The following is a 16,322-nucleotide window of genomic DNA, read 5'->3' as shown; positions in this document are numbered from 1 at the left end:
CCCTTTAGCACGGTCACTTCTTTTCTGACATAGCTTGAATAGGAACATGAGCTGCTTTGTTCAACAACAATTTTAAACTGGTTATGAGAACCAGATGGATAGCTGCTGCTATGCAAACAGGATACAGCTTTTCTACATTCCGAAAATCTTAACCGTTATTTGAACCTTATTCTCCCATTGGTTGCATAAAGATCCTATGTGAGTATAATGTTGCTAAAATACCAATCTAAATTTACTCTATTTCTAGCTGATGGACTGCAGATTTTGCTTAATGTTATCAATATTAACTTAAATTGATTTTATTTTCAAATGATTTGCAGAGAGTGAATTCTGAACCAGAAACTGAGTCTCATATCCTAAAACAGATCCATGTAACTTCAGACTCTGGGGAAGGAAAATTTCAGGAACTGGGCCTGAGTCTCTAACTCAATCTTCTGACATAGGTGAAGGCAGAATAGGAGTGCTAGCAATCCTCTACAGCTTGCTGACTGGAACATTGCTGTTTATAAATCTTTCTTTCTGAAATTCAGGGAAAAGCTGTAAAGAGAAAACCTAACTCTGCATGTATTTCTGTCCGCATATTTCTGGATACTTTCTTTTTACTGGTATTAAGCTATTAAATGCATGACTGCTTTGATTATATAGCAAGCACAGAATTCCACCTTGTGCATTTCCAGGAAAAGTATCTAGAAGCTAGAGATCACACTGAACTGTTAGCCTGTACTGTTCAGCACTGTTGCTAATAACTGAGAGATACAAAATAAACAGCAGCATTAGTTTAAATGTTGTTAATGACATTCTCTATAACAAAGATTTCAACCCAATCTTTTTCTAGAATGTATGGGGGAAAAAAAATGAGGTTTTATTACTATATAATCATATTTGATATTGACAGATACAACAAGTAATGGTTATTACTTGTATTGCAATTGTTGTAATTGTAGTTGGTTGTAAGTGCATTTTAAACAATGCAGGGGGAGTGAAAATTAAAAGTGAGGAAGAGACAAAAAGGAATGAGAAATATTATCATTTCACCTGGAAGCTGAAGTGAGATGGAGAGCAGGTTGAAATGACAGAAATAGGCTGCCATAGGTGATGTGAACATCAGAGGTGAAGCAATGGGCTCAGCAGTAGCACAGTGAGGTGGACAAGGTGGACAGTGAGTGCAGCAGCAGAGAACAGACAACAGGAGAGTGTGTGTGGGCGCTGCTACAGACAAGGAGAGCAGAAGTCTGTGTCCTCAGGACCTACTGAGATAGTACTGAGAAAATGACTTTGAGCAAATATTAGCTTTTATTAAATTAAGATCTAATTTTCTTTTTTTAAATGAAATCCCTGAAATGAAAATGAAGTACATTCTTTCTGCTTAAAAGATGTAGATGCAGTTTATATGAGGTTGTTTTTTAGCTTATTTTTTCACATGGATTTTTAGATCTTTTGAAAAAACAAATGAACTAAGTAACAAAAAGCACCCACAAAAACTGGATTCTTCACTGAATGGGGAAAAAAGTACAGCCATTTCATGACTAGGTTGAAAAAGTGGTGCCTTCTTTTCAGATTGTGGAAGGCTGGAAGGTTTTGATGTTTCTAGGAAGGAGGATGGTACACAAAAGAGCTTCAGTGACGGAGAAATACAAAACAGTGTCTGGACCTCAGCAGACTTATGCAGTGTTACCTATCATCTGTGTAAAAATATATTCTGTTTTTCAACAAAATTAGTTATCAACTTTTTCAAGTAGGAAGCTCAGAATTACCTCAAAACAAACTAGTGCAGTCATGCAAAGTACAGTCACATGAGCTTGGTGTTGCTCATTCAGAGCTTCCTTCTGTCTGAATGCAGCCTAGGGGGGGTGAAACGTTAACACCACTTGATTCTTCTGGTACTCAGACTTATTTGCCTTTCTGTGGTATTTATAAAGGACATTGCATTGTGCTTTGTGCAAGCCATACCTTTGCAGAATAAAAATACAAAGGATGTAAAAGGAGAAAGAATATGGTAAAGTGAGTTGATCTCTGCAATATTATAGAATATGTCAGCAGCAGAGCAAAAGTTTTGAATGTAGGAGTGAACACTTCCATACCAGGGTTTCTGCTTCAACTCTATAATAAAGCCCATATGCTCAGACTTTCCCATCGCTTTTCAGACCACCTGTAGTACCATATTTGCTGAAGCTTATTTGCTGGCAGTCTGTGTGGAGAGGAATGGGCTGTGTGGGTATCCCTTCCTGCTCCCAGCTGTGGAGTACAACATCCCTGCTTCCCTGTTGAACTCCAGCAGAGAGTACCTGTGCCATTCCCTCCACACCACACGCACTGCAAGCACTAGGAATGTGCTAGATTGGCCTGCCAGGAAATACTTGTCTGCAGTGATAGTGATAGTGATACCTGCCTGACTTCAGAAGTAGCAGGTAACCTTAGTCCTTTCATTTTTCAGACAGAAACTATTATTCTGAGCAATTACTCTGAACTGCCATGTATTTTTCACTTCTTAAGTCCTGAAGAGAGCTTGGAAACTTGTTAAAGTTTTCCAGGAGTTCTGGGTATTCTAGTGAAAGATATGCTCATGGTCTATAACATTCGTCTTCCTTAGTGCTGCTAAGCATCATTTACACAAATGCTTTGTATGCCTTCAACTCCCTCTCTGGAATAAAATAAAACTAACTAACTAAATAAATAAATAAATAGCTGAAATTATATTTCCAGGAAAGGATAGTGTATGATTTTATTTAGACTGAAAGAGCACTAAATCAGTGACTACATTCCTGCTTGTATGTACCGGGTAGCATAAAGTACGTTCTGTCCTTCCCACGGTCTTTTATTATCCTCCTTATGGCAGAAAGACAGCAATTATGAGGAGTGCTACAGTCATTTGAGCCAGGTACTGCTCATACTCAGCTTCCTTCTGCTAAATAGAGTCCAGAAAATGTCATGTTAACACAGCTTGATTCTTTCAGGCATTAGCAGTTCCAGGAACTCTTGTACTAAAGTCTTATACTCAGATGCTCGTTTCAGCTAAAAAATAGCTATGATCTTTTTGACATCTGAGTGAAGGGAACAAAATTGAACTCAGAGTTCATGCTGTGAAGAGGTAAGTTTCAATCTTTATTACTAAGGAGCACACTGCAAAGATCTCTGGGCAACCTTCTTTGGGTGGCCTTGTTTGGGCAGGGGATGGACCAAATGTCCTCCCAGATGTATCTTCCAACTTCAATCAATCTGTGATACTTTAAAATACTCTTTGCTTACCAAGCTTCTTGCGAATACTTCAATGTTGGCAACAATGTGGGAATTCTCACTAACCAAGGGTGGACTTCTGACTGGACTGATGCCAAACGTGTCCTTTCTGACAGAATGAATGGTTGGTTAACAGCTAGTTCAGATAAAAGCACCTACCAGTTGCTGGTAGACATCTGTTTATGGGAATGTGTCAGGATGCCTGGCACAGCTACATTACTAATTTGCATGACTAGATTGCACTAAGATAGTGCAGCAGGTAGATGCCTGCTAATATGATCAAAGAAATTATGAAACATGGCTTCCAGTGCAGATACTTGTTGATCTCCATATGGCTTTGCTTTCAGTGTCACAAACAAAAACATATTTCTGTTTGAGTTTTTTCAGATATTGATGGTTAAGTACCATGCTCTTAAACTAATACATCTCATCTGGCAAGACTTTTTTTTAGATTTAATAATTACAATTTCTATCTACTCAACCATGAATTATGTATTTCCTTATTTTTGTTCTATTTTTACTCTCAGTAATATGTATATATTTTTTTAAAAAGTTCATTTTAAGCACCAGATGTGTGCTCTTCATTTTCAATATATAAAAGAGAATAGATTCACCTCAAATATCCCACATGAGGCTAAGACAAGGATCTAAATATAGGAATAAGATACTATTCCCTTCTTCATTCACTTCTTCCTCCTATGTTCACCTGCTTCTATGTAGGTAGATGGATTACTGAGCACGCAACAGAGGATAGTATGTTTCCTTGTAGTACTAAATGTAGTGACTTCCTAATGAGTGAAATTTAGCCCAGTCATATGAGCAGTGCAGGATCTTTGTTTCTGCATTCAAGAAATGGAGACAGTAATGCCAATATTATTTATCAGCTGCTTTTTCACATAGCTAAAATAATCAGGGTTTCTCACATGTAATATCATCTTCATCAGTTCTCTGATAAAAGTAATTACCTTTCATTTATATTTAGTAAACTTGCATACTATAGTTCCAGTTATATCACCCTTGTGATATCAAAATATTAAGGCCTAATTTTCCAAGAAATGTCTCCTTACTTTGGCTACTAACCTTGACAAAACCTTGAGCCTGACTTTCTGAGGCACCAAGAGCCCAAAGATGTGAGCACTCAGAAAAATGAAGCACCTGAGAGAATCAGAGCCAAAATGTTTCTGACTGAGTCACAAACAAACAGGGAAGTAAAATCTAAAACCCTCTGCAGTAAGTCTACTCTGGGGAAGTCTAAAATTGTTCCTTCTCTGCTTTTCTTCCTTGTACTTGTTTCTGGATCTCTTTCACTGATTTCTTTCAGACTATGATAGTGAGCTTGATTTGTTCAAATAAACTCTTACATCATAGAGTCATGAAATCACAGAATATCCTGGCTTGAAATGGACCCTTGAGGATCATTGAGTTCAGCTCCTGTCTCCCTGCAGAACCACTCAAAATCCAAACTCTGTGTCATTGAACAATTGCTTCTTGATCTCCAGCAGCTTGGGAACACGACCACTGTCCTAGGGAGCCTGTTCTGTGCCCACCACCCTTTGCTGAAGAACTTTTACCTAACACATCCATGACAGCTCCATGTCATCCCCTTGGGCCCCGTCACCATGACCAGAGAACAGAACTCAGCACTGCCCTTCCGCTCCCCTCATGAGGAGCTGCAGTCACCATGAGGCCTCCCCCCAACTTCCTTTGCTCTGAGCTAAACAAACCCCGGGACCTCATCACTCCTCATACACTTTTCTCTCCAGATTCTTCAACACCTTCATAGTCAATAGTTTTACATCCTTTTTATATTGTGGTGACCACTGAATACAGTGCTCATGGTGAGGCCACTCAGCACAGAGCAGAGCAGGACAACTCCTCTTCTTGTCCTGAAGCACTGCTGGGCACCCCAGGATGCAGTCGGCCCTTCTGGCTCCCAGGGCACTCTGCTGACTCATGTTCCTCTTGACACTGACAACACCACCACAGAACATTCCTTTCTACAGGGCTGCTCTTCAGTTACCGTCTGTATTTATATCCAAATGTGCCCCATCCCAGAATGTGGCACTTGCTCTTCAAATCCAGCTTAAAGCTGTATCTATTAAACTTGCTAATTCCTGCAGAGCTGATCTGTTATCTCATGTTATCCTCTGGTTTTATTGTTTGTTTGTTTGTTTTTTGCTTAGTTATGCTGATCCACATACAGAAGTATAAACAATACTTTCCATGTTACTGAAACAGGAAGATACTAACCCTTAAATTGGACTTTGTCCTGCATTACTTAAGGGCTGATGGTTTACTGCCAGTAATGCAAGGTACTTTGTATATGCCAGGAACTGCTATGTGTAAAGTGAAAGTAGCACCCAGCCCTAAAATCTGAAGCAAAGTTATTTTACCTCACTCTGATACTTCCAGTACCTCATTTTTTAGTGCCAAGTATCTGCCAGTTGTGACGTTAAAGGACTCAGATAATAAACGCAGATAAAAGGTATATAAAAAAAATTATGGAAAATGGAGTTGAAACAAAATAAGGGTCAGGTGTTAATGATCTTTGTAAGCTAGATCAGGTGTTAGCACAGACAGTAACAAAAACAATCTGGTTCTGCATTTTTATAAATCTCGCTGGCATGCAAGAACCTAACTGAAATTGTTTCTGTTATTTATGGGTACAGCACTGCTGTAAAAATACTGCCTTGTCAGATTTCTTAAGAATGCAAGCTACAGATCTTGAGAGCTTCAAGGATAAAGGATTTTCTTTCCTTTCACTGCCAGAGCTCAGCGGTTCATATTCTGTGTATGAACATATATTGTTTGATCCAAGATTTCCCTTGTTTCTAGAGGTATTCTAGTATTGCTTTGCATTTGTTGCTGTTTCTTAGCTGTGATAGATTCCCAAGGTTTGGAAGGCTTTTAGTGACAGCATTCCAGTACACCACTCAAGCAGAAGATAGCTGTTCTACGTTAAGTTGCAATTCTTTTATTTCAGATCAACCTGAGAAAATGTTCCAAATCCTGACAATGCTGTTGATGGAAATGCAGCTCTGTGTGGTTTCAGGTGAGAGTGAGTGGACTGCCTTTCATTCTCATCATTAGGACCAATGTAACAATACTGCTATGTCCTTAGGATGTGGATTGCAGCATCTCACAATGAATACTTACTTCCCCGAACAGCTGGTGATGTCTGGAGCCTCTGCCCTGAAATGTCTTACAGAAGGCACTGTCTAAGCACTGAGGATAAGGACAAGTGTCCATTACTTTTCACCACTGTTCTTCGTGAAAGCATTGTGTGTTGACAGTAGAGGTGGCCTGAACAACCAGGCATGACTATGAGAGAGAATAACCACAAGACAGCTGTAAACTAAACAATCTCAGTGCAAGACATAGAATCATAGAATCATAGAATCATAGAATCATAGAATCATAGAATCATAGAATCATAGAATCATAGAATCATAGAATCATAGAATCAATTACTCAGGTTGGAAGGGACCTCAAGGATCATCAAGTCCAACCACAGCCTAACCATAGTACCCTAACTCTAACAACCCTCTGCTAAATCATATCTCCGAGCACCACATCCAGATGGCTCTTAAACACATCCAGGGATGGTGACTCAACCACCTCCCTGGGGAGCCTATTCCAATGTTTAACCACCCTTTCTGTAAAACCATGTGTATCCCTCTGTCCATCCCCTAGAAGGAGCAGCTTGGCTAAAGGGGGTCATAGGAGCAGAAAAATGAGTGAGGAGCATGGCATACAACTTTGCAGTAAGTCTGTGGCCCCTGGGTGGCCACTGTGCTCAAAGGAATCTGAAGGAAATATATTCCTTATTTAACTTATATCAAGTCAGTGAACTCATATATTTTATAAAGATAAAGAAATTTTACATATAATAGATATAATAAATGGGGAAAGTTCAGCATTTTTTCATATCATTTATCTGTCTCTACATTGTATTCAAATGAATAAACATTGCTAATAGGAACTGAAAATTTCACTGCAAGTATTTGAGAAACACATGAAAGAATAATAAGAAAAATGCACAAATAGTTGCATGAACTTCTCTTTTGAATATTGCTGTAAACATTTTCAAGTGCTTCTATTAAATTAAAAATAACAATATATGGTAAATCCAATAAAAAAGAAAGTAACAAGGTTTATGGAATCATCAATCATAAAAAGCTTCCCTTTATCAAGTGTGCTTTAAACTGGTAAAGTATTCGTAACAATGTGACTTTCAAAGTTGGTGAATGCCTAAGAAGATTGTTTTGACATGCTTTCTGTAATAATTTTGTGTATTTCTGAGTTTACATGGGATCAAAGATACTCACATGGTCCACATGTGTGGAAGACTGCAGATGCTGCACAGCAATTCTTGCCAGCTATACTTATTTTTTTAGTGCCAATACATGTGTTTCACAGGAGTTAAACTGTATTTTCACTTTTTAAAAAACAACAAAATTAGCTTTAGTGTTTCCATATTTGTGCTTTTATAAGAACCTTAGGACATACAAGATACAGTTGTGATTTTGGAATAGCACTGCCTGTGTAATCACTGATTCAAACTTAAGCTATTTTTTAAACAGAAAAAAAAAAAAAAAAAAAAAATTGCTTGTCTTGTCCTTATCATTCAGATTCTGTAAGCAGTACAAAATAGAGATGATTTTCTACAGGTACTGCTGACATGGTAAAAATGCTAGTGTGAGCAGGAAAAAAATGCTTAGAACCTGAAGTCAAGCTAATAACTGTATGCCTGACTATATAAAAACTGTTTGACCAAGTTCAAATAAAATCAGAAAGTATTTCAGCACAGCAAACAGCAGTTGTTTTCTTTTCCTACCTTAGCTTTATTCACAGTTGAAGTTCCTCAGCAGCTATATGTTGCGGAGTACGGGAGCAATGTCACCATGGAATGTAGATTCCCTGTGAACGGCTCATTGAACCTGGAACTCCTGAGTGTTGTCTGGGAGCAGAAGAGGCAAGGTCAGCTGGAATCAAGAGATGTGTACACACTCCGCAATGGGAAAGCACTTCTTTCATCCCAACATCGTGATTACATGGGAAGAGCAGCGCTGTTACACAAAGAATTGAAATCTGGACGAGCACTCCTTCAAATTACCAACGTCAAAATCACAGATGCGGGATCTTACCTTTGTCTCATTGACTACCAAGGTGCTGACTATAAGTACATTACTTTGGAAATAAAAGGTCAGTGGCTGAAGGAATATGAGTACTTATTAACTGAGATGTTTTAGACAGACAGGTAGGAATTAATGAATTGGTAGGAATTAATGGATAAATCTCTTACCAAGCCCCTGTGCTCCAGACCCCAGGAGTACTGAAGCAGTAGTCTCACTGCCATCTGTTCCTCAATGGTAGCTGAGTTTCTCTGGGATGCACTCCATCTTCTCCCAGCATCCTCATCTGTGGAACCCCGCCCTTCCCCATCATCTTCCCTGTTGGTCCACTTCTGGCCATTCCCAAGCATTTCTCTGATGTGTTCTAATTTACTGATGAGCTCTCCTGCAATTATTCAGGAGGCTGGGAATTTCCCCAGTGACTGCAGCTCAATGAGCATGGACATATGATTTTCTCAGTTTTCTCAGTCAAAGCCAAGTGGGCATCAGTAATAAATGGATACATGACTGGGTAGCATGGCAGAACAGTCCTTAGAAAGACCTCTAGTGTTTCCCATTAATTGCTGCATGTTTGTGTGACACAAGACATTCATTTTGCATTTAGACATTTGAATAATGAACTTTGTCAAATGCAAAAATGGTCACAGTCAATTTTAAAGACCACTTTGGTACCTCTGGCCCGATCTTATGAAAATTCTAGGCTCTTTTCCTTCTAAATACCATGAAAATACCATGCCTGTTTATAAAATATGGTAACACAAAAACTTTTTCTTGATGCGGCCTGAGTTATTTCTCTTGCAATATAGCTACTATTTTGTGTATTTGAGATGGGACCCCATGAGATTTCACTAGTTTCCTCTGTATTGATGAATTCAGTGTTAACTACTGTCTTGGACAGAGTAATGGAGAAAGCTCTAACACTGTAGGCCTCAGAAAGATTGAACAAACACTACTGAGTTTTCTACAAAACTTCCTTCATCATTTCAAATAAGCTTATTTCAGATAAAGCCACAGACAATAAGGAGAAGGAGAGAAATGGGATAATGACTGAAAATGACTTAACTTCCCCTGTTCTTATGCAGCATCCTACAAGATAATAAACATACAGAAAACAAGAAAATGGAATGAAGACAAGTTTGCTTTCATATGTCAGTCAGAAGGCTTTCCTCTGGCAGAGGTATTCTGGCAAAATGAAAAGAACTTCAGTCTCAGCGGGTCTGCAAATACTACCTACACACTGACTACAGATGGCCTCTACAATGTCACCAGCATCCTGATAATCAACCAAAACATGAATGAGAATTACAGCTGTGTATTCTGGAATAAAGAACTGAATGAAAATACTTCAGCTTACATTTACTCTTTAGGTTCATATCACCTTGAACTTGTATGAGAGAGAGATGACAGAGAGTTAGGAAAGAGAAAATGATAGTACATATATTTTATTCTATTATCCATCACCAGAACTTCACCCTAGAAAGCAATATAATAGTGATGCTCTGGAAAGAACCAAGTCAGTGCTATTAATGTCTTTGAAGCCAAGGCTAGCTCACACCCCAGAAAGCCAATCTAGTCATTTTCTAGTGTATTTTAATATATTTTAATTTTAGAGTAGCTCCCAATATTTTGCTGTATGGTATGGTAGAAATTCTTTAATCTTCATGCGTATGTTCCCTGATATAAAATTCTAATGAATTGTTCTTATGAAACACAGATAAATTGCAGTATTGGTTACTCAAATGGCATGAAAAAAGGAAAACTGATACACGTAAAGATTCTTGAAGTAATACTGCAGAATAAAAAAAATCACAGATTGTAAGATAATACCCCGATAAATGTTAAGAATCTTAAGTTCAGTCAGAGCCAGGCTTTGGAGAATCAGAACTGGAAGTTCATAAACTTTGCCTGCTTTCTAAGTTACAAATTTACTTTCCTGATTTTTTTTTTTTTTTTTCTTTTTGTGTGTTCTGTTTTGTTTTTCTTTGACAGCTTTAATGAGTACACAGCATGGTGGACAAAAGTCCCTGATCTTATTTATCGTCGCCACGTGTGTGATAGTACTGGTCCTTCTCCCTGCATTAATAATCTTTCAAAAGAGAAAATCATTCAAGAATTGCCGTGCTAAAAAAGGTACATTTTACTTCAGATAGTGGATTTTTCTCTTATTAATTTTTCCTGTGACCAATGTATTTGAAGGTTTAATAACCCTAGGCACGTTCATAGAATTTTGGTCACATTTTCTTTCTAGAGGAATCTATTTAAAATGAAATCTTGCTGTATTTGAATTGGACTTTATTCTTCTGACATTTTACTTTGGTAAGCAGGTGTTTGAGTGTACATTTTCTCATACCATCAATTGTTCACTAAAGGACATAAGCAAGTTTTGGCTTGGGTGAGGAGAACTGTAAAAGCATAGCTTGTTGGTACTTCTTTCCATTCATAGCAACTGATTAACAAATTTGGTCACCTTGGAGCCTTTGTCTTGCTGTCATTCTTCTTGGCTACAAAGTCACTGCATTTACAACATTTGACAGAAAACTTTTATTTAAGCAATGAATTAAAAGCAGTCTGGCTGAAATGGCATGTTCTTCTACTACTTTGTTGGACTATTATATATATATATATATATATCCATAATATATATTTATTTCCTGGCTTTGAAAATGCAATACTCAAAAATTCAAATGGACTGTTATTCTAGTCTTTTTCTGTATATGAGAAGACTCCAATAAACTCAGACAAATAGAATTGTTGCAACAAAATCAGATTGAGTCAAGTCAAAGCAATAAGGTCTTTAGAATTTGATTCAAAATTTGTAAATGAAAAGAACTGTAGAGAAGTTGGTCTGTTTGGTATGAATTAATAATAAAAGCTTACATGTGTTAAAAGCTCTTTAATGTGAAAGTTTGTTGAATTTGTTTCTTCCAGTATTTGAAATATTTAAGTCAAATTTGTTTACTTTTGCTTTAACAGACAGGAAAGGAAAATTTAGCCCTCCTGTGACAGATGAGAACAGTAAGTTATTATTTTTTAATGTTGATGTTTGTGGCTTTTCCCTCCTCTAAGGTAAGAGCTTTGTAAATCTGCAGACAGCAACCTAACTATTGATATATCAAAATGAAGGCTTCTTTGAATTTAATTTGAACTTTTCTTAAATATTCTAAATATCTAGTATCTGTAATAATCTCTAAAAAACACAAATCTCACAACTTTCTCACATGCTATATAAAAATTAGTGAATATTTATTCCCTTTCATTGAGATACAGGGAGCTTGCTTTTATATCTATACCTACACCTGTGTACACTGACTGCAGTCCTACTGGCCTCATCTAGGTAGGATATACAGGGAAAGCTGGCTGTTTTGGAAGGCATGCAGCTTTTTGTCACAATTATTTGTTGTGCTTTTGATTCAGTCCACATATTTTGGCAGTAAAAAGAATGACACCTGATTTCTCTGGAACATTAGATGGTCCACCGAGATTCTTCTCATCTAATGACTATACAGCATTCCTAGACATTAGAAATTGTTACTGAGAAATGAATGCAATGTCTAAAGACATTAGGATGCATGTGACCGTCCTGTACTAAAATTGGACTGGCAAAAAAAAAAAAAAAAAAAAAGACATAGTGAACTCTAAAGTGATGTAAGAAAGCTCTTAAAATACCTACATACATAAATCACTTTTGTTACCTATAAAATGAAGTCTCACAGATTAATGCACTGTTAGGAGAGAGGCTGTGGCCAGCGCCAAGTATGGTGATACTGGGTAGAGGTGCCATTCCTTGGTGCTCAAGTAGCCTATTGAGGCCAACCCTGAGCTGCCCAGTGTACTGGAGGAAGATGACTGACTCCCCCACTGCATAGAGCAGAACTGTGACATAGCTGGTGGAGGGCCTGAGGAAATAACACGGAACAGTTTTTAGACTCATAGACAACTTTGGGCATTTCCAAGGACAAGATTTACTGGAGAAGCCACCTTTGTTTCCCATTACTGGGAAAAAAAAAAAAAAAAAAAAAAAAAAGCATCAAAAAGTCACTTCCATAGCAGAAATAAAACCTGGGGACTGGGGAGAGGGGAGTGAAATCTTCACTGGCTCTCCACCTCAGATAGCAGTGTGTGCCTCTTACCTCACCAGCATCACTAGATATCACTTGTGAGATGACACTTTCAGAAAATCACTTTCACCTTTCGCAAATCATAACTTACTGAAGTAAAGAGCCCTTTCTCACTTTGTGTGTGGCGGTGTGAAACTTCTGTGGAGCTATGCCACATGCAAATGAATGAAAGCTGGAGGCAAGCAGCTCTTGTGCATGTCTGGACACAATTCCAGTGCATGTTGTCTGAACACAGTCAGGCTTCCCCTGGCTTTTTGTATTACTGTTGTAGGATTTTTTTGCTGTGTAGGCAGTAGCCTCCTCTTTGCACTTACTGAAATGAAGAAATTAAATGAGATGTAGCTGCTTTTTGTGGTTTTGTTTTACTTCTTCATTTTAATGACCAAAAATCTCTGTCATATGACTTACTGCATGTTGCACAAACATTTATATTTCTCAGCACCATGTATTTTTAAGAAACACTGGAAAGAACCTTTATTCCATGATGAGTATATAGTTGAAGCCACAGATACTTTACCAGAGAGCCTTGGAAATGACCCACATGGCCCTGGTTACAGGAACAAGGATTGTTCACACTATCATTTTAAATTGCAGCTTGAGTTGTGCCGCTACTGAGGATGCAGAACATTCTACTTCATCACTGAAGTCCCAATTCTGCAAACATCTCTTCAGCTGCACAAATTTTACTTACAAGCATTCCCATGGATGCTACCTAATCTGATTTCAGTTTTGTTATTTCATTTGCATGGAATTGCTATTGATAGCTGCAATATAATAGAAAATTCAGAATTTGCATCATAGAGAGTACTCTTTCCTCTGAGAAGGTTGCAGCACGATGTCATGAAGTTAATGTCAGCTTTAAGGACCCACTGTACTTCAGCATACCCAGAAAAACTCACATGTAACAAAGACATGACTCTCAGTGTTTGCATGTAGGCTGTTAAAATCAAGTGATTATTGTATATTTTTAAAATAATGCTCTTCCTTTTTCTTTCTCTAAGGAGGCTACTATAATTCTCAAATAGAGACTTCATACTTGTCAACTGTCATATATTCAGGAGAAAGCAGGAATGTGAATCTGTGAAAATTCATCATCTCACATGCAGCAATTTGTACTTTTTTATCTGTTCTTGAGGACTTCAGAGAAAAGCTACCACACCAATTTCAGATGAACAGATGAACTCATGTGGATTTGTTGGCACTAGAGCAACGGACAGCTACGCTTCTTCAGATACAGTATCTTGAATTTACAAAGAATTATGCTGTCATTCAGTGTGGTTTGCCACTGGGAGAAGGTTTTCTCCAGTTCTTCTGATTCACTTTATTCTAGAACTTACTGTGGCTCAATGAAATGTAGTTCAGTGAGTACTTTTATTAAGTGGTACAGTCTCGAGAATGTTGCTTGGATTCAAATATCTTGAGGAAATTTGAATAAAAGCTATATTTGCTGCCTTATATCTAAACATCTTTCATGTGGAGAGTGTTACATGCTGGTATCCCATTTCCAAACTTTCCAACATATTGAACTGGAAATTACCACAAGTACCCATCAGTATTTCACAAAACTAATGAGAGATCAAAGTACAGCCAGAACTAAAACCAAAACCAACCAAATAACAAAAACAAAAAACAGACAAACAAAAAAAAGAAACAAACAAACAAAAATAACCAGTAAATCAGCACTATATCAGAGAAGAAAATAGTAATGCACAGTCTCTGTATAGGTAAGCCAGATAAAAATCTATGAAATGTGATGCTGCAGCAACATAAAAATAAGGAATTTTTCATTTGAGATTATTAATCAACATAATTTTTGGGGAGAGGAATGTAGAATCAAAAGTGAAAATGTTGTTCAGCCAGATTTATCAGATAATGTTTAAATGGTAATTTTAACTTATTTTCAGAGGAAGATAGGAGTTTTCTACATTCCATGCACATAACTGTTTACTTCCCATTATAGTAATGTCTAAAAACACTCTAACTCTGAATATCCTGCATCTTGGGCACAGTTTCCACAGTGCCAGTTCTGAAAAACCGCACAGCAGGAAACAATGTTTTACTTCTTAAATAGTCATCAAGCAGTGAATCACAGGCACTGAGTTGGATTTGGTATATTATTTTCAAAGATCACTGGCTCTGGTGAATTGTCTTTTCTCCGAAGACAGACACAGAATCACAGAATCGGAGAATGACTTGGATTGCAAGTGACCTTAAACATAATCTAGTTCCAAATCCCTGCAGTAGGCAGGATTAGCCTCCACTAGGTCAGGCTGCCCAGAGTCTCAACAAACACTGAATACCTCCACAACTTTTCTGGGCAGCTTGTTCTAGTGCCTCACCACTATCTGAGTGAAAAATTTCCCCCCAGTATCTAATCTATGTTTCCCCTGGATACAGAGCTGTTGGCCACAACCCTCTGTTTGTGACCATCTCACCAAACAGTCCACCCTTCAAATCCATATCTCTCCAATTTAGAGATAAGGGTGTGGTGTGGGAAATATAACAAGACAGTAACATCACATATAACACATTATATACTATATACTGTATACCAGATTATAACATAACAAGACTAAAAAGAAGCGCTCACACGGAAACTATTTCTGACATTATTCTGGTCTTTGAAGAGCATTGTCTGCTTCACCAAAAAAACAACACATCAGTAAAATTAAGATTTTTTTCATAGTTCTCTGGATATAGACAGAAGCTGCTTCTCCAGTGATACATGCAGGTATTTGCACTAGCACACAGGTAACCTACTGCAGCAAAGGATCTGAAAGATAGCATTTATTTCTTCTCCATGATAGTTGATCTTAAAAAAAGGAGGACTGATGTTGATTTTACTTGGGAAAGAGGAAAAAAGTATCTCCTTATGATCACCTCAGCTTGGATATCTGGATATCTGTGTATTGTACCTTTAAATACTCAGTTGTCACCATTGGATTCAGCTGAGCAAAATGCACACAAGGCTTGCCACGTCCTTGCTGATATGGGAAATTGGATAGATATCAGAGAATCAGAGGCAGCTTCTCAAAGTAGTGCTTAGCTTGCAGTGTATAGCAGCTTGGGGACTGCCCTAGCTTGCAGTATTTAGCAATAGTTAAGGGTCAGTGCATACAGTAAAGAGATTTCTCCCCATGACAGATTCTATACTCCACTGGGAATCACAAGACCCTTCTGTTAGTCACTGTGAAAACTCTAGCCCCTGTAAGGACTTAGTTTTTGTGGGTTTTTTTTTTTTTTTTTTTTTTTTCATTTCTTTTCTCATATTCATAAAATGGAAGTAATTTAAGCTGAATTTATGTGGATGAACATAAAGCATATGCCACAGACTTTGAAATTTGATTATGGATTATTGTTCTTTATGAATGAAAGTCACCCTGTTACTATATTACTCTTCTAAGTAAATTTTGCCTTGATGTGCGTAGGGACTACTGCACATGGGCAGCACTTCTTGCATGTTTTACAGGCGTAACAAACACTCCCTGGTTTTACTTTTCATAGGAACCAACTATTTATACACTGGCATTCCTAGGTAGAGGCAGTACAGCTTTGTACTACAATTCTGTGTCCTATCCACTCTATTTCATACAGAATGAGCAGTTTTACTACTTAGTGTTAAGACCCATAAAAATATCCAAAAATGTGTGTTGGTTTGCATGTGTGTATTTTTTTTTTACCAACTCTCAATAGATACCTATGAACTACAAATAAATCAGGATGATTCTAACAGCTTAGTAACCAACAGCTTGTCAGCTGCCTGATATGTCTATATGTGTATACAAATTCATGCATGAGTTGCTTTTTACTGAAAGCCACACCATATGAAAGCATA

The 16,322-nt window shown here is 37.6% G+C and overlaps 1 protein-coding gene across 1 annotated transcript; it reads left to right on the top strand.

Annotated features, from left to right (window-relative positions):
* Positions 1-13,942, top strand: LOC116237167 (programmed cell death 1 ligand 1-like). Its single transcript, XM_031606133.2, has 7 exons — positions 1-198; positions 6,218-6,286; positions 8,077-8,439; positions 9,452-9,736; positions 10,359-10,499; positions 11,343-11,384; positions 13,489-13,942. The coding sequence occupies exons 2-7, from the start codon at positions 6,232-6,234 to the stop codon at positions 13,569-13,571; spliced, it is 969 nt and encodes a 322-aa protein (XP_031461993.1). The 5' UTR covers positions 1-198; positions 6,218-6,231; the 3' UTR covers positions 13,572-13,942.
* Positions 13,943-16,322: the final 2,380 nt, after the last annotated feature.

Source organism: Phasianus colchicus, chromosome Z (genome assembly GCF_987193195.1).
Source record: "Phasianus colchicus chromosome Z, bPhaCol1.hap1.1, whole genome shotgun sequence".
Classification (NCBI taxonomy): Eukaryota; Metazoa; Chordata; class Aves; order Galliformes; family Phasianidae; genus Phasianus; species Phasianus colchicus.
Note: the sequence above shows the minus strand (reverse complement) of the source record. Positions and strands in the feature narration are given on the sequence as shown.